At 42.7% G+C, this 17,941-nt stretch overlaps 1 protein-coding gene across 14 annotated transcripts in view; it reads left to right on the forward strand.

Annotated features, from left to right (window-relative positions):
- HDAC4 (histone deacetylase 4) overlaps nucleotides 1-17,941 on the forward strand; it is a 267,150-nt gene that overhangs the window by 97,418 nt on the left and 151,791 nt on the right. For all 14 annotated transcript variants that reach the window (XM_055811564.1, XM_055811560.1, XM_055811563.1 and 11 more), the window contains one exon: nucleotides 6,515-6,586. In XM_055811564.1, the coding sequence (XP_055667539.1) occupies nucleotides 6,515-6,586 (72 nt within the window). Of the gene's footprint in view, nucleotides 1-6,514; nucleotides 6,587-17,941 lie in introns of those variants that run through there.

The following is a 17,941-nucleotide window of genomic DNA, read 5'->3' on the forward strand; positions in this document are numbered from 1 at the left end:
GGTTTGGGTTTTTTTTTTTTTTTTGCTTGTGTTCTTTTATAACTTGAGTAAAATAACTTTTTTTTTGCCAGTTTGCCAGCCAGGCAAACTGACAGAGAAACAAGTCATTTGCCTGCCTTCAACTTCACATCTTGCTTTACCTGTTACCTGATTATTTTTTTTGTTTTGTTTTTGTTCTGCCTCTTGAAATTGTCCTTTCTTTCAGGAAATAAAATCCTAGTCAATAATGCCGATTTTCTGTACCTCTTGCTCCTGCCTTTCTCCCCTGCCTCTCTTCAAGCTTTACTTCTATAGGTCTGCAGAAGTTTTCCTGTACCCTGGGTGTCCTTTAAAGATCATGCTGGTTGTTCATCACTTTACTCAAGGTATTCAAGTAGGCCAGGGTGATTTGCATCAGGGTGAAAGATCTGGATACATGGAAAACTATTTAAATAACCACTTCATTCCCAGTTCTGCCTTGCATTTTTAAATTCATCAGAGTTAATTATAGTAAGGCTGCTTACAGTCTTTCTAAGAGCTCACTGAATGCTTTAACCTCTTTTTTGGTTCTTTTTTCTTTGAGGTAATAAAGCTGTACATCCCTGTTTTGCCTTTGCCTTGGATGATGATGATGTTCATTTTGCTGCTTCATCTTTTCTGAGAATTTTTTTATCTGTGCATGTTTCTGTCTTATTCTGGAGGGTACTGTAGCCATCTTGCCTTTGTTTTGCTGTTTTCGACATGCTTAAATCCTGCAAACCCACCTATTTCCAAACCTGTCCTGGCTATATTTTTAAAGTAACTTAAACAACTCTTTGAAACAGACTAGGATAAAAATAAAGTGTTCCCATCAATGAATAATGGCTTCATCTTATTAATTAATGACTAGAAATACCCATCTGGAAATTAAGCTACACTAAATGTTCTCTAACTCAAGCCATAAATCAGACAGGCTGGTGTCTGCCTCCTTGCAGGCTCGATGGATGGTGCAGTTTGTCTTTCCCTGGTGAGCATCTTGGACCGGACAGGCTGCAGGCATTCATTTCACTGCCGGCTGCTGTCAGCCCTGGGATTAATCTGCCCAGTTCAGCCTCCCCGGTACAACTGGGACAACTCAGCCCTGCGCTTTTCTGGTATTTTTGGTGAAAACCTTAGGTTGATTCATGCGGAACTAATTCAAGAGGATGTTTTCTTGACAATTATTTGTAGTAGCTTAGGGAAAAAAATTTGGCTACTAGAGAGCTCAGAAATATTTTGTAGGTAATCTGGTTTGTCTCAGTACTATTCAAATTGGGGTTTGTGGTTTGTAAAAGAGTGAAATCATGATTGCACGGTTTGACCTCTTCGCACTTTCTTTGTCTGTCCATGGCAGTAAGACAGGCTGCTTCCCATCCCTGCCCACTTTTTGGGAGCTGCAGAAACCACCCCTGTGATCCCTTCTAGGCAGTAACAGGGATAAAAGTAGAGTTGTGTGTGGCACAGGTAATTTCTGTGTTTTTCTTTTAGTTCTGTAATTGTCAAAGCTTTCTCTGTAGATATGCGGTGAATTGTGGAGAGGATTGGAGCTGAACACTTTGTGAAGGTAGTAGGTGGGGGTAAAACTTTTTTGTAAAGGAAACGGATTGTATTCATTTTAGCCTTTACAGACCTAGACCGCTCTGGTAGTGCTTTCAAAGTGTTGGGATAAACCATCTTGCTTTTCCTCTGTCACACAAAGGTCAATTATACATTGATTGGCTTAGGAGAGTGTCTCCAGTAATGGTGATAAGAAAACCCAGTGCAGCAGTAGCAGAAAACACACTTTTCTTGAGGCTTAGATTACCCCAGGTGACCAGATTATCTTCAGTGTCATGGTGCAACAGGATCTATGAAGCAACACAGTTGAATATGCAATACATGGGATTTTTTTGCTCTTTCATATAAAGCACGTAATCACAGCCTAGGCCTCCAAACCCCTCCATCTTTCAGCTGTCAGTTCTTAGAATTTTTTTAACAGATCATTCTTTAAAAGTTTGACATGGGTTTAGCTCCTCTGTTTGAGAGAATGAATTGATCAAAGTAAGCGCTTTTGTGGGCAGCAGTATTGCTGAACAAGGAGGAACCCTGGTATACTGGGTGTTATGGATTTTAGTAATTGATCAAAATTTGGTGTAGCGCAGTTAGGGTTTTAAAGCCTTCTTTCAGACTGGTGTAAGGGACTCTTCTGCTCCTTTCAGAAGGCTTAAGTTTTTTTGGTTGGGTTGGGTTGGGGTTTTGTTTGTTCGTTTTTGTTAGGGAGTGGGGGCTGTGTCAGTATTGTGTTGGCAGTAGATATGATGCTTCATTAAATGCTGCAGTATTTTAACTTTCCTAATAAACTGATCACCTAGGCTCTTGACTAAATTATTTCTTTGCTTCTTGTAGCATCTTTAGCTCGTTGTAGGAAGCTGAAGAGACAAGAAGAATGCTTAACTGCTTCGAGAAGCCAAGTTTGTGTTCTGTTTTCTTTTCTTTTTCTTTCTTTGTTTTTGGGCTCACAAAAACCAAGCTGACTCTGCATGTGAAGCAAAGTTTTGAGTCCAAGACACTCAGTTTTTTATTGAGTGAAGCTCATTGATAGATGAAACATTGCATCTTTGCGTAACACAGATCCTGTGCAACTACCGCAATCCAGAGCAAAAGAGTATTTCTCACCCTAAGTAGCTGACCCAGTGTACAACCGTGTTGATTTTGGGGAATCCCCTGCAGTATCCTGACAGCAAGTGGCGTCTGAAACCAGAGAGACTGCTTGCATTTATGGAGGTGGCTGGAGGAAGACTTTTTGGCTTTGGCCTACAGCTGTTGGGATGCTGCTGGGAAAAGGACAATGTGAGTTGTGGCTGGGGCAGTCTGGGTACAGAGCACAGGCTTCTCAAATGTGTGCGGCTTCTGCAGTGAGTCATAGTAGCTGTATAAAATGAGCTTGAAATCTCTCCGAGGGCCTGGCTTTTTCACTGCTGCTGGTGTCCTATAGTAACAGAGAAGGCATGTGTATGGGGAGCAATAGAGCAGAACTTGTGTTTGTTTACAGCTACTTCATTTTTTTTTTTAATAAAAAAAGCAAACCCAAAACTCCTTTAGATGCTAGAAAGCGAGTAAATGGAAATGTCTTCAACATTGCTTTGCTTCTCACCGTTTTATTAACTGTGGAGATGCTAGGGATGCTTGGTTCCCTCTGTGGGGCTGCTGCCTGGAACTGCAGCACGGGGATGCCTGGTGCTGCATGGGCGCTGCAACCTCTGTGCAGCCACTTGCATGCTTGTGCTTCCACCCCTCCCCTCCAGAAGTGGAGGTGTATTTGCAGTGGGAGTGAATGCAGGTGCCCCAGGTACATCCTGGGTCATCCCAGGGGCTGCGTGGGCCTGCCTGGAAGTGCAGGTTTTTGTCCTGCAGCCAGAGGTGATGTACCTGTCTGCAAGTTGCATGGGAGAGGAGAGTACAAGGGCTGGGAAACAAGACAGTAGGTTATCAGGAGCAAGCAGGGTGAAATGATTGTGGTATGGACCCTCCAACTCAAAGGGTTTAAAAAATATAAATACGGTAAACAACTTGTGCAGATAGCATATTTGCTATGTTACAATTGCGGGGTGGATGCATTTAGTGTGCTTGGGGTGTGAGGTAGCTTACCCCTCAGGAGGATACAAGTGATGTGCCAGCTCGCGTGTTTACGTTTTACTTTAACCCTTTTTCATCCATACTAGTAGCTTAGGAGAAGAGGTGCCTTACACAAGTAACTCCTGCTAAACCACCTCTTTTTTTTTTTTTTTTTCTTTCTTTCTCCCCCCCCCCCCCCCAACAAATAGAGAATTATTTTTTTTAATCAATCAATACAGCAAATATAGAACCTTGGTCTTACATCGTTTGGTTTCATTTCCAGTGTTTAAAGTATCAGTACTTTAAAAGATGTTCTTAAATGTTCTTCTGTGATTAGTCTATTACTCATTCTGAGACAAAGATTGAGGAGTGCTGGTTTGTGTTTTTGGTTTTTGGTTTTTGGTTTTTTTTTTAAATAGTTGAAAAATGTAGGTACTTTATTTCTTAGAATTAAAAAAAAAAAAAAAAAGCCTTAAAAATCCCCACTAACGAACACTTTTCTTGGTGATCTCTGATGCACTGGTGAGACTGAAATTTCACAGCAGTGCTGGAGGAACTCCACAGGCAACATGATTTCTTGGTTTGGTCTGCATCAGCGTGGGTTGCCTGCTTTGTCCAGGTGCCCATCCACGGTGTCTGGCCAGCAGGAGAGCCTGCTGTGGGCTCATGCCATGGATAGCTGGGCTTTTGTCAGTTGTCCTCTACCAGCAGCTTTGTGCTGCTGGAGGTGCAGGTTTAATATGTCACATGTTCAAAACTGCTGGGTTTAGCATGAGGAAGCGCACCTTTGCTCCGACAGCCTCGCTGCAAATGGGTATTCTTGTCAAAGCTGACCTGGATTTGTCTTGTAGAGCACCTGGGCTGCTGGTGCAGGGCTCGGTGTGGTAGGTGGGTCCTTCTCCTCTGACGGCACATCTTCACCTGAAATAGCTCGGCAGAGAACCTGAAAGTACTCTGCTCCCCACGAAAAGGTGGGAGTCCTGGGGCTGTTCCTGCCTTTCCCTCTTGAGCATTCCCTTTTCCCAGATGCTCTCTCCGGCCGAGCCATGGCACATGCAGGTACAGCTGGGGCTGCTGCTACTTCGTTGCTAGGGGAGCCCAGCAGAGTGATTTTTATCCTTTTTTTTTTTTTTTTTTTTTTTTTCAGCTGCTGACAGGCTGAAGTGATGAGTTTTGGGAGCTGCTCATGATCCCTGGGTGGTGCTGGCACATTTAGTGCAGAAACATAGCAAAAGCTTCAGCAGCAAGTGGGGTTGAAGTTCGCCAATGAATTAAAAAATTACTAATGAAGGCTATGACAACGAATGCCTGTCTTACAGAAAAAAATAAAGCTGTAAAACCTGACATTTATAGTAACCAGGAAGGATCTTTTTTTTTTTTTCTTTTTCCCCCCCCTATCCATTTACATTCTGATCTGCAGAGACCACTGGGATGTGAATCTGTAGAGGCTGATAGCTGAATGTTATTTAAAATAGCGATGTGTTTCTCTACCCTTTCAGTCCATTGCCTCATCCTTTTTTGCTGCTCCCTGCGGCTTGCGCAGGTGAAGCTCAGCTGGCCGAGTCTCATCCCACTGATGCCATAGGTTGGCCACTGGTACAGAGAGGCGAGCCACTCTCTTGGCTCTAGAAGTAACAAGCCAAAAGCCGAAAAAATTATAGTGTGAATAATCTATATTACTTGTCTGAGAAGAACTCGGCATGGCTATAATTTAATTTATTGACATACTGCCGGAGGCTGCGCTGATCCTTGGGTATGGTCACTGGAGGCAAACCCATGCCAGTGATGGAGAAGACCCAACTATGCTTTCTCTACAGAAAGCTGGAATGGAGAAAAGAGGGAGAAGAACACAAAGTGTGATGGTTTTTTGGTTTTTTTGGGTTTTTTTTTTTTCTTGTTTTGTATGTGTGTTAATGTTCTACTGACATCTTAACATTTTTATAATACTGTCCTTTGCTTTTACCGAGAGAGATGGGGTGACTTCTTTGATGTCTCCAGACAGGGTTTGGCTTGATCGTATCTGTGCTGCAGCACAGAGCACAGAAAGGCATTAGAGGAGAACAAGTGAGATGGAACTGGCAAAGGTGCAGGTATTTACAGTGGAAGAAATGGGTTTGAGATAAGTTTTCTGTATTCAAGTATTCGTAATCTAAGTACTGAAAACATAATGTAGCATTTTTTGCTGCCACTTTTATTGGGGGGGCGGGGGGGGTGGGTGTAGATGGGAGGGGAATGGGTGACCAGAAAATCTGGTCTGGCAGTCTACAGCAGTAGGTACTGTGTTCTTCTGTTTTAACTGTACCTGAATGCAAGATACAATCTTTGAAATATTTTAAATAGAGAACTGCTTCGGCAAGATGGATTTCTGCATATCATTTACAAAATATGTTTTTAATGCCTTTCTGAAATCCAAACTTATGCAAAATGGAGCTTGTTATGCATGTCTATGCATTTTAATCTCCTGCAGTGATTTGTCAGTTTTCCTTAACATCTCCCTGGCATATTACAGCTATTCTTCAACTTTGCTTCACAGAGCTGCGTTTCTGTCTTAACTCACTCGGTTCTCAGAGCAAGGAATGAATTGCAATTTAGTTATTGTATGGTAAGGTTTATAAGCTGACATGTGTATTTCCTTGGATTGGGATCAGTACCAGTTGTGGATTTAAAGACCTGGAAAACCTGAGCGTAATTCGGGATGCAGTATCTTTTATTTTATGCTTTAGTGTAAGCAGTTGTTATACAGCTGTCCTGTTAATGTTCTTGTTTCTATTGATTTATGCTACTTGTGTTTCTGCTTTACATTGATAACTGGTTAGTGATCTTTTTTTCTGCTTGGAATGTCTAAAAATAGCTCAGGTAATCAAAAAGTTGATGTGTTTTGGCTTTTTTTTTAAAAAAATTCATCTTTTTTTTCTCTTTCCAGATGGGCTTTCTGGCAGAGACCAGCCAGTAGAGCTGTTGAATCCACCTAGAGTGAACCACATGCCTAGCTCTGGTAAGAAACTTTTATTAAATATTGTTCCTATTCTGGGAATGCAGTAAAATACTCTGCAGCTCTCTCTTGCAAGTGGGAGAGCAGAATGCAAATGCAAAATGCTGGAACAAAGTGTGTTAGAACTTGCACACATCTACTTTCCCAGGCTGGGCGAGTGGGATTTGGGAGTGAGGGAAGGATGGAGCACAGCAGCCTTGGGAGTCTGAAGTAGCTCAGCCCTCTGCCTTGGCAAGGGGCTAAGGAGAGCCTCACCTGGCTGGAGTTGTTTCCCTTTCCTTAGAAAGGGGAGGACAGCAAAACAAAGCAGTACGAGTCCTTTCACAGCCTAAAAGGAGCACCGTGCAGCAAAGTAGGTTTTTGAGTTGCTGCTCCCATTAAGGAGAAACCTCCTTGTATTGAAATGAGGAGCCAAACACAGGCTGATCAAAGCGTATCATGCTGGGCTTTGGGCTGTTTGCTTTTCTTGCCTTTTGATGATCCTGCTATGGTATTTCTTGGGTCTGGTCCTTCTGGTATGACACAGTGTTCGTATGGAGACTGTCTGCTACTCACGCACCTGAGAGAGATCTTACGGCTCACAATTGCAGCACTTCAGGTGATGGAAACCGAAGTTTTGGTCACAAAACACAAAATGCTATAGAAAGCGCTCTGCTGCTGTCTTTTGTGTTTCTTCCTTCTTTCTTCCAAAAGTGTTTTGTTTCCAGGTGTGAACAGGTAGAGATATTTATACTAGGGATGATAGGCTATATGAAGCATTATCTACTTTCTAGGTAGGAGCTCGAGTTTTCCAAAACCCCAACTTTCCCTTCTTTGTTGCCGTCCAAAATGCCTTTAGGTCCTTTTATATTAAGGAAGAGATCTTGCAGAAGATCTAAGCCCTTCTGGTAATGCAAGTTAGAAAAATGTAAACGAAGCTTATTCAAAACAATTTCAGTAGATTGGGGGTGGGTGGGTGGAAAAGGGCTGTGACCTAACCTAGATTTTTGTGGACTTAAACGTGTATCTGGGGAAAGAAAGTTTTAAGGAGGTAGAGCTGTTGTGTTGGGGGGGGGAAAAAAAAAAAAAAGGAAGAGATCCTTGTTTCCCAGGTGCAAGTGTGTGGCTTTGGATTCTGAGAAATCTCTCTTCCCTCAGTGTGCTCCAAAACTTGTCTGTCAGGTAAGGGAGGTTGTATTTCCCTAACCCTGAGAGAGATTCTCATTTTAAGTCTACTGTGGTAACACAGGTCAGCTTAAACTTACTTTGTGTCAGTGTGCTGGACTGCATTCTGTGGCTTCGCACAAGTGGAGTCACAGTCCTCTTTTCTGTCAGTAGATCAATGGCCAGTATTGTGGATGTGGTGGGGTTTAGTCTTTTACTCTCATTTTCATTTTTGTTTGGGCTTTTTTTGTTTGTTTGTTTGGGTTTCGTTTTCTTTCTTTATTTATTTTTGTTGATGCTTGTTAGGTTTGATGTTTCCTTCTGAGGCATTTCAGGACAAAGGCTGATGCTGGTTAACAGCTTGGGTAACCTGAAGGAGGCTTTTTGAAGGTGTTACGGACTCATACAGGATTTATGGAATTCTTACTGTTTGGACTCCATTTTGAGTATTTTTAATAGCTCACCTGTATGCCTACTGAAAAAATAAACAGCTGGCCGTCTCTGGGGTGCTGTGCTCATGCAGAGTGGGTGGGATGTGAGATAGGCAGCGACGTCTCTTTGTTGAAGGACTTCTGCCAGCATTTGAGCCACGGGAATTTCTGTCTCATGCTGGAAAGCTCAGGCTGGTTGTGCATGTAACAGGCGAAGGGTAGGACCGACTGGGAATGAAAATGTGACCTTATGCTAGATGTGACATTGACTCTGGAGAGTGCTCACCCCGGTACTTTTCACTCAAGTCCCAACGCTTACTCAGTTTCTGCTAAATTTTGGAGAAATCATTTCAGCCCTGCAGTGAGTACATGGGCTGGAAATGTCTGTCTTATATTTTGATTTCCAGAACGGTAATTAGATGTTTTGGCACATTTGGAAATGCAAACAAATTTCACTGATCTTGGAAGTGGCACATCATCTGGCTTTCAGGTGTGGTGCCTGCCTATACCTATGTATCCTGGTGGGTTTTTAAAATGACTGTTAAAAATTGCTGTCACATGGAGAGAGTTACCCACTTGGGCAAATGATTGTCATGTCTGGGTTTTATCGTTACTACCTTTAGCAATTTGCTGCAGATTCTTCTGAGAGAAGAAAGGAGAAGTAACACCAAGTATTGCTCTGGAAAAACAAGTTGTGTGTGGGTTTGTGGGGTGTTGTTCCAAGTCTCAGGCATGGCTGAAATAATGGTGTTGAAAAACAGCTTCAAGAAAAAAAATATGCTTAATCACTTCCTGGGATAGTTAGTTTATAACCTTATCCCGTCCTGGTCATGGTAAAGCAATTGTTTTGTACCCCTCACGTTGAATAAACTTGAGTGGATGATGAACCTTTATCCCCAGAACTGCATTTCTATGTAAGATAAAACCGTTGCGGTGTGTTGGTTGGAAACCAAAACGTTTCTCTTCACTATCATCCAAATGAAGAAGGGGTTTGATCCTTGTTAGCTGTTCTTCTCTGATGTAAAAAGGTGAGAAAGGGATGTACAATACGAGGCCCTAAACCTGTGTGGTCCCGCGGAAGCATCTCAACTATAAAACAGAAATATTTAGATCACTTTTATGAAATGGTTTTAGGAGTGAATTGGGTTGAGTACAATGGAGTTCAGTCATCAGCCAGGTGTGTTTTTTGGGAAAATGATTCCTATCTTCTTTTTGCATAAATTAAGGATTAATTTGAGGAAGGAAAGTATTTTCTCTTTTTACAAATGTATCACTTATAATTGGTGCTTCTGAATTTCTTAGTTACTTGTAGGAGTAACACAAGACAAAACCCCCACAACCCACATCTCACACAGGAATAAAATAATCTGTTTGATAATGCTGCTTTCTGCTTTTTGGGTTCAGAATATTACTGCTTCTTTGGCCCGGGGAGGAAAGGGAATAAATTGTTGCGATTATTATGTGATGTTGCTTTTCCTTAACCTTTACTTGCCGAATTCGAAGATCTTCAGATCAAGGACTACACATTATTTTTCACTTCACGTTACATGGGAAAAAATCTCATGATGATTCAGTAGCCATGGTTAACAGCAGAGAAAGATTCTTGGATGCACGAGCGCAGAGGTTGCCACTGGAAGGAATTGTCCCACAAGTTTGTATACTGCTTTTTAAGTATTTGTGTCCTTAAAAGTATTTTTCTTCTTTTTAGCACTAAACTTAGCTGTAGTCTGCATAAGGGGAGTGATTCCTATGTAAGGAGGGAAGCACAGAGCTCTCTTGTCCTCTTACTTTTTCTTCCTGTGTTTTTGAACTGAGATATTCTATGCCTTTTCCATAGTGCAAAGCTGGGGGGGGCAGCCTTAAAGATCTCAATTTGTGTAAATACCCAGATAATCCTGATAAAAACATCACTTGTGTGCTGTTGCTACCATCCTTGAGGTTAATCAAATAGAACTTCATTAAGCATACTTTGTGGAATGATTTTTCTTTCTTTATAAGGCTGTGTTTATGGTACTTCAGATAACTACCTCCTGTAAGTATTTTCATTTTTTCTTGTTAGTATAAAGTTTATAATTGCTCACTTTGCTACAAAACAATCTTAAGTAATTTCCTTAGTATTAGAAATGTGAAAACAGCTTTATAGCTGTGATATAGAAGTAAAATGCTAGAAATAAATAAGGTGGAAACTGGCCCTTTTTAAACTTTATGTAATAAAACTGCAAATTGGGATGAACGGTCTCAACCAACCAGCCGTGTTTCCCCAGTGCGTTGGTCATGGCCTAATATGAAGTCCTGGCGATATCTGTGTATGGTACAATTACTATATTAGGAAAGAAATTCCCCTTCCCATAGCATTTCCATTGGCTTTTCAGGGATGCGTTCCCAAGTTGTGATAAAAGTAATAATGAAATCATCTAACATTGCTGTGGTTGATGGCAGCTTACAAATAGTTTGCACTGGGACATACCCATTGCAGCATGCACATGCATGGTACGAGGAGGAAGAAACTGGGCTTCTTGCCCCGTAGGTGAAGACCTCTCTCTGGTTGCTGTTGTGGAGCAGGTGGAATGCCTTTTTGAGATTGTTCTCCAGCTGTGTGGGAGCCCACTGGCGGTCTGTGAGGCTGTCGTGCATGTTAGCAATCAGTGGTGGTTTTCTGATGAGTTTTTGAGGGTTGATAGTAGTCTGCTGCAAAACGCTAGGAGTTGGTGGGTTAAACAAAGCATAGGGGGTGGCTGCTGCTGAGCAGTTGCTAGAAGGGCAACAGGGGCTTGACTGGGGATATCCTAATGGTGGTGATGAGCCGCTGCATCTTCTGCATTAAGCTGCCTGAAGCGGCTCTTCCTGACGTGGCTGCCCTCTTGCTCTCCATCCATGCCGCTGCCTACATGGACCTCCTGCTGCGGTATCTGCTCCAGTGCTGCTGCTCAGCCCTTGGGGTGGCTCTTCCAGTATGGTACCGGGGCTCTGCTGGATCCAACACTGGCAAGAGCAGGGGCAGCCAGAAGATTATGCATGAGATTTCAGCTCCCTGCTTTTTCTTCGTTCTGGATCTAATTAACCAGTCTCACTTCCACATTCATTTGAAAAAAATGTTGATGTATGTGTGAATAAATGGTTTGCAAGAGCCTCTAGACTAATATTGTTACACGATTTTACAGGCTTTTGAAATTGGAGATTAATCCCTGTCTCTAAGAGGAAGGAGTGGTAGTCCAGTTGGTCTAACGGAGCCGAATACCATGCCTTTGTTAATTTATCCTTTCAAAGGAACAGGATGCCCTCTCACTGCACCGTGTTTTCAGATACTTGCCTGCTTTCTATAGTGTGTCTACTTCTAAAGCTCCTTCAGAAAGGTACCGAATCAGCGTGGCGCAGTGGGGCTTTGAAGCAGGTTCAGATTGCTGGCTGGTCAGTTAGGATTTGGGGCTCCCGACAGGCTTGCGCCTCCACAGACAGGAGCCTGTTCGTCCTTGTTCACACTGGGACGTGTTAGTACAGGAACGGCGTATGGTTTTATTGTGCCCCAGAAGTACAGCTCACACACGGAAAATCTAATCCTTTAATGTAAAAAATACCCTGATCTATTCTCTGTGGAGTCTGGAGGTGGGGGGAAACCCACCCCAAACCCCCAAATTATCATTGAGTTCATGAGAAACCATTTTAATGTCACAACCATACACTAAGCAAATTAAATAGTTGTTTGGTTATAGTCCTACTGTTAGCTTATTTAAAAGCTGCAGCTGTTTTTGTCAGGCTTGGTATATTAATTTTGCCACCATTTAGATGCTCTGGCATAAGGTAGCGGAGAAATGGCAGGTTAGTGTAGCTTAGAGCCTCGATGGTTAAAATCAAGTTAACCTTGTATTTACTGCAGGAGGTGGTATTTTCAACCCTAAGCTAGACTGCAAAATGTAGCCCAGGCAATGACAATAAAAGTGTTTTACCAGCTAGAGGTGCTACTAAAGCTCATCTTAACCCAATGCTCGGCAAGGAAAGCTTTGCATAACGCTTCAGCCAGCTCTGAGTTTTCCACGCATGATTTGCTGTATTGTTGTGCTTTCATAAAAACCCTTTTGCAGCACGTCCAGAACGTGGTCAGCAAATCTGGGGTTATTTGTGCAGGACGAGGGAGGGAATTGCCACACCTGGAAACTCTGGCAGCTCCCTGCAGAGTAGCAGGGAAGTTCAAGCTTCAGGACACCTTTGCTGGACGAACATTGCACCCAAACTCAGGTTTTGTTGGTCACGGTCATAGGATAATTTAATGACTCTTCAACTCTCCATCAGTACGTGCCTTTTGCAGGGTTGTGTGCGTGTGTAGGGATGTATGCAAGAGGGGTGAACTTTCTGGCCAGCCTGGTGAGGCACCATCTCTTGCCTGAACTCCAGCGTCTTCATTCTGCAAGGGATTAAGCCACTTGTCTTCCTGAGGTGGGTTTGCTGGAGTGGGTACTGCTTTGTCATCTGCCCAGAACGTGGGTGTTCTGGTCCTGTGGGGTGGGAAGAGCAGGAGCCCACAGCTCCTGAACTCTGTTTTGTCTCTGAAAAAAAATATTTAGCTGTCACCTCCTTTCTTACCCACGAGGAAATGGTTATTAAACGGAGGAGGTGGGATGAATTATTAACAACTTGTTCCTCTTAAAAGCTGAAAGCAGCACTTAAATCTTAAGCACTTGAATACAGAGCTGTTTTCTTAGATGAAAGGTAACTGGCAGGAAAGTTTGCTTTACTGCAAGACCCAACTTGCTATTTTTCTTTATTCTTCCCTCACCTTGTTTAGTTTATTAATTCACACTGATCAACTATAGGTTTCACTGGATTTGCTTAGTTCTGACTGTTCACAAAGTGTTATTTTCAAAAATGATAATTCTCACCGAGTCTCTACCAAAGGAAAGGTTGTTTTGTGCTTTTGCTTTTATCTAAAAGCAGGTGATGGAGGGAAGAGTCTTTGAATGCAAGATGGTATTTACATTAAACTTTGACTTCTTAGGGAAGGAGGAGATGGCATGGTATGAGCAGACATTTAAAGGCTCCCTTGAATTGTTAATCAGTAATCTGTTCCCATTGCTTCTGGCTCTTCTAAAAATAACAGTACCGTGAAATGAATGGAAAGTGATAAATATTTCATGGAAAGTTGATCACAGATTGAGGCATTTCTTGGTGAAAAAATTCTGTGATGTGATCTTTCGGTGACTGTGCCGTGTCTTGTTTGTGGTGTGTGTTTCCACTCTGGATGTTTTTACCTGTGTCTGCAACCCTGGAGAGCTAATCCAGATGAAATCTTTGTTGTGTTGTTATTTTATCTTATTTGTAATTCCCTCACCTTTTCAAACTATCGCTTGTCCTGTGGCTGGGGTGGTCCAACACACCCTGTACTCCACTCCTCTTTTCCATCAGCTTCTCCTGATGCCTGCTAGATGGATGTGTTAGCTGGAGGATGAGGGTGGAGGCGTTGCGGAGGACTGGTTTGTTAGCAGCATGTTTGCTTTGGTCCGCGTTCCCTTTTCGTTGGTGTGCTCTGTGCTACGGAGCTCCCCAGAGTGCTTTATGCCAAACTTAACTCCGGGTAGTTTATTGCTGAAGGGGAAATAGATGCTACAGGTCTGTTCTGAGCAGCCACCTGCGTTCCTAGGATTTTAGGAATTCCTCGCCTGACACGAGATACATTTATAAAGATGCTTGAGGCTCTTCCACAGTGTGTATTGATTTTCAGGGCTATATTTGACTCTGCTTTGTCTTTGGGCGGTGGAGGGAATATCAGGTGAATGGCTTGTGCAGTGACGCCTAAAATAATGTAACAGTCTCCAGATGCTGACCTGGAGAATTGCTGTCGGTTGATTAAACAGACCTTTCCTCTCCCTTTTTGTCTCTTCCCCTCTCCTTGCCCCAGAAAGCCTGCTCCAAACCCCAAAACGATTTAGTCTGAGACATGATTCACCAAGTATACAAACAGAAATTGTAACCAAGCTACTTCAAGCTGAAAAGCCCTAGCAACACTGACGCGCTGAGTTAATGCAAGACTGCTGCCGACGTGTAATGGTTTAACTTTGTTCTGAATTCTTAAGTCCTGAAAGATGGGATGTTGCCTTCAACATACAGGGTCTTTTGAAAGCTGGATTGCAGCGTGAGCTCTTCAGCTTTGCCGGCATGGTTTCCTTCTGCGTGCCCATGCTTTGCTAAAGCACAGACTCTCCAGACTTCTCAAAGAGGGCTGTGCAGGGATGTCCTCCTCGATCGCCGCCTTGTTCGTCCTGCCACCGAGCAACTGTGAAATCAGCATTTCTGTGCCTCAGATGCCGTAGTAAGTTCATTCACACTAAAGCCATCTATTTACCGGTATGGGTTGGTGCTGGCTTGGCACTTGCCCCTTGAATGCCTTGATCTGAGATCTACCTTAAGCTGGTGTGTCCTTTAACTTGAAACTCGTGCTTATGATTACATATCTGCTCCCTTTGGCTTAACTATTATCATGTGATTTAAACCACTCAGTCGTTACTACTTTTCCATCTGTTTTTCATTCAAGAAATTGTGTCATATCAGATGATTCATTCATATCTGATTAGAGATTTCATTAAAAGCTAGTCTTAAGTTTTTATGATCTAATAAAAGGTTTTGGAATCATTGATTTGGAACTGTAATTGTAATATACAGAGTAAATGTACTGCACATTTTAATGATACTTTGCTAGCTATTTTTTTAGCTGTTACAGTTCTTGCTAGTGAATTGTGTACAGTGGAATTCAAGGACTGCCTTTTTCCATTGGAGAGAGGAACTCTTCGTAGGCTGTTGTAGCAGTTCTCCAGGCTGCACTGAAGACCAAAGCATGGGTGAAATTTAGGTCAAAACTTGCCTTCATTAATCATGTGTAGTCCTGCTCATAGACAGTCATGCTGTCGTGGTACTAATGAAGGTCTTGAAGATTGTGAGTTGTCAGCGTATCATGTGCATTGGTTAAGTGATGTATGGAAGGCTTTTGTTTTCACTAATGACAGTGATCTCCCACTTGGATGCAGATTGTTTCTCAGGTTAAGTACATGAATACATTTTTTTTTTTTTTCAATTTCTTCTAAAAATAGATCAAGCTGTTACAATAAGGTATTTAAGAATAATATTGATGGGAGGACTAGCTTTATCCTCTCTTTTTTTGCTATTCTGAAGCTGTCTTAAGCTCTTAAATATTTTTTCAGTTATATATAGTAAGAGCTTAATTTTGTGCTTTAAATTTGTTGGGAAATTGTTTTATTAGAAAAATATCAGACCAAGTTATTTTCTGCTGTACTTTTCTTGATGTTTGATGCCTGTGTAATGTATTAGAAAAGGAATATATACTGCAAAATTGGTCAAAGCAAACCTATCTGCTTGATAACGTCCCGGTAAAGGAAGGAGATCCATGTTCTGATTGAATGATTTCCATTAAGTTTTGCTGGGTAGACTGGATTCCTCCAGTCAGGGAAAGAAAACTCTGTCATGAATGAAACTAGCAGGTTTGGTTTGTTGATACATTTTGGGGGAGGACGGGGAATGGACAGATTCAGAGTTCTGAGGGGGCTATTTTCAAGTTCATTTTGCACTTGAAAAATAATTGCACCTCATCACTATCGTCCGTGGTGAGCCAGATCCTGTCGTAAATGTTGCCAGAAGCTTTCACTGAAATCTTTTAGTGGAGGATTCACTTAAATTGACTGTTTTGACTGCGTTAAGGTAACTGGGCACTGGGTTAAGGTCAGTGGTGGCACTTTTGTGTGACCGTTGGAGCCGTGATGCGGCTTCGTGGCAAGTGTGTCACCAGGGTCCCGAGATGGTCGCTGCAGGAGGAGTCAACTGAACAGAGCAGGGAACTAACGATGGTGCAGCTAATTGGTCGTGAAGGTAAATGAACATTGTTGAGAGAAACTGGATGATCTGCGCCTGACACAAGCTTCTTATCTGGGGTGGGCAAATGACATACAGAAGTCTTTCCTCGCACATCTGGCTGGAGGTGAGGGCTGGTCTCCAGATGTGCATGGTCACAGGGATGGAGAGAGGTTTCCAGCTGATGCACAGGTGTTTAGGAGGTAGATCAGCATGGTTTTCACCAGTAAAGATGCATTTGCAGCTGTGGCCCCATAAGCTGCAGCATGCAAGGATTCTCTGCAGTCATCTAGGGTTTTGTGTTGCCTTGTGCTAAAAGGTCAGTTCAGAATTGCAGACAAGCACACATGCCCCTCCACAGGAAGAATAAATACGCAGGTGGTTGCAAATGCAAGCCTAGCCCTTGCAAACCCCACTTTGGAAATGGGTGGGTTTGGTGAGGTTCCCTTGTGTAACAGCAACCTCGAGGCTTGGCCCCTAATCTCTGCGTCGCAGCTGGGCCTGTTTGAACGGCGCTTTGCGGTGTGTATGTTGGAAAATGCATCCAGGTCTTTTTTTCTGAAGGAACGTGACAGTTCCTCACCTGACTTGAAGATACCTGTGATTCATCCCAGCAGCTCATTGCTCTGGAATGCAGAGGCTCTGTGTCTGCTGCCAACTTACTCTCTGACCTTTGACAGATTGGTTGGCTTTTCTTCTCTGCCTTCCTCTAAAATCAGGTAATAACTGTTTGCCCATCCTTGTGGTGGTGTGTGGTCATGGTCACCTGCACAATACCTGCAACAGATAGTAGGAGATTGAAATGAATTTGGTAAAAATCAGTCCCTAGTCGTGTCCAGGTGATAGCCTGATGCTTTGATGACCCAAGGTAGAGGAATTGTTAGCAGATGTCAGTCAGCTTTCCATCCATGAGAACTCAGTGTCCTGATTAGGAGCGTGAAGCTTAAATTGTTGGTTGTCTGAGAAAATAAGTTACTGCTTTTTAAGCCTCATATTGGAAATCAGGGTTTCTGTGTAATGGCGTTTCCCCTTTTTTTTGCAGGCTTTTGCTTTAATACAATACAGAATCTGGTAGACATATATTGACTAATTCCTTGCACAGTGGTATTTGTACGCACCTATGGAATGAGTTCCTATCAAGCAAATAATATTGTGAGAGTGAATGAGTTGGATGGAAGACAAAAAAATTTACAGGCACTAACCCAGCTTCTGAAATGTTAGAAATACCAGAAACCAGGAGAATAAGAACGGAAAAAAACCACCCACTTAGATGGGAATGAAAGCTGCAATAGAGTTTGGACGATGTGTAGGATATCCTCAACACAAAATCAGCAGCGTGGAAGTTTTCAGTGGGGGTTGAAATGGTGGAGGTGAAGGAGAAGTGGCAGTGGTTTCCTGCATTTCAGTGTGCTGTTTTGTTGGTGGGGTTTTTTTTCGGGTGGTTTGTTTGGGTTTTTTTTCTTCCCCATTTTAATACAGGTTGTCTGAATTCTTTGTTCTTGTACTTTCTTTGAACTTGGAAGGTTTTGGCCAGACTTCTCCTGATAGTCACTATCTTTAATTGAAACAACTGTAACCTTGTGGCCATTCACATGGAGACCCTTGGGAAACCTGAGAAAAATATTGTGCTCATTCCTTATTCTGGCAACTCAGTAAGAGGCTAAAGCTTTGCATCTCATGCCTGATTAATCCTAACTAAACACAGCTGGTGCCATCCGAATTTTATTCTAGTGCCCCGGGTCAACCATCAGTAGCTAGCATTTATTTTTGTTGAGTTTCCGATAAGCTGCCCTATTTATAGCTTGCCGCAAGGCGAATGCGGCGTTACTTGGGTTGAGATAAGGCTCGGGGATGGAGAAGCGTTATCTTGCCAGCACGAGGTGTCAGCAAGGCAGGGTCCGGGCTTGCTCCCTCATTACAAAACGCAGTGTAG

This window comes from Falco peregrinus, chromosome 8, assembly GCF_023634155.1.
Source record: "Falco peregrinus isolate bFalPer1 chromosome 8, bFalPer1.pri, whole genome shotgun sequence".
In the NCBI taxonomy this organism is placed as follows: Eukaryota; Metazoa; Chordata; class Aves; order Falconiformes; family Falconidae; genus Falco; species Falco peregrinus.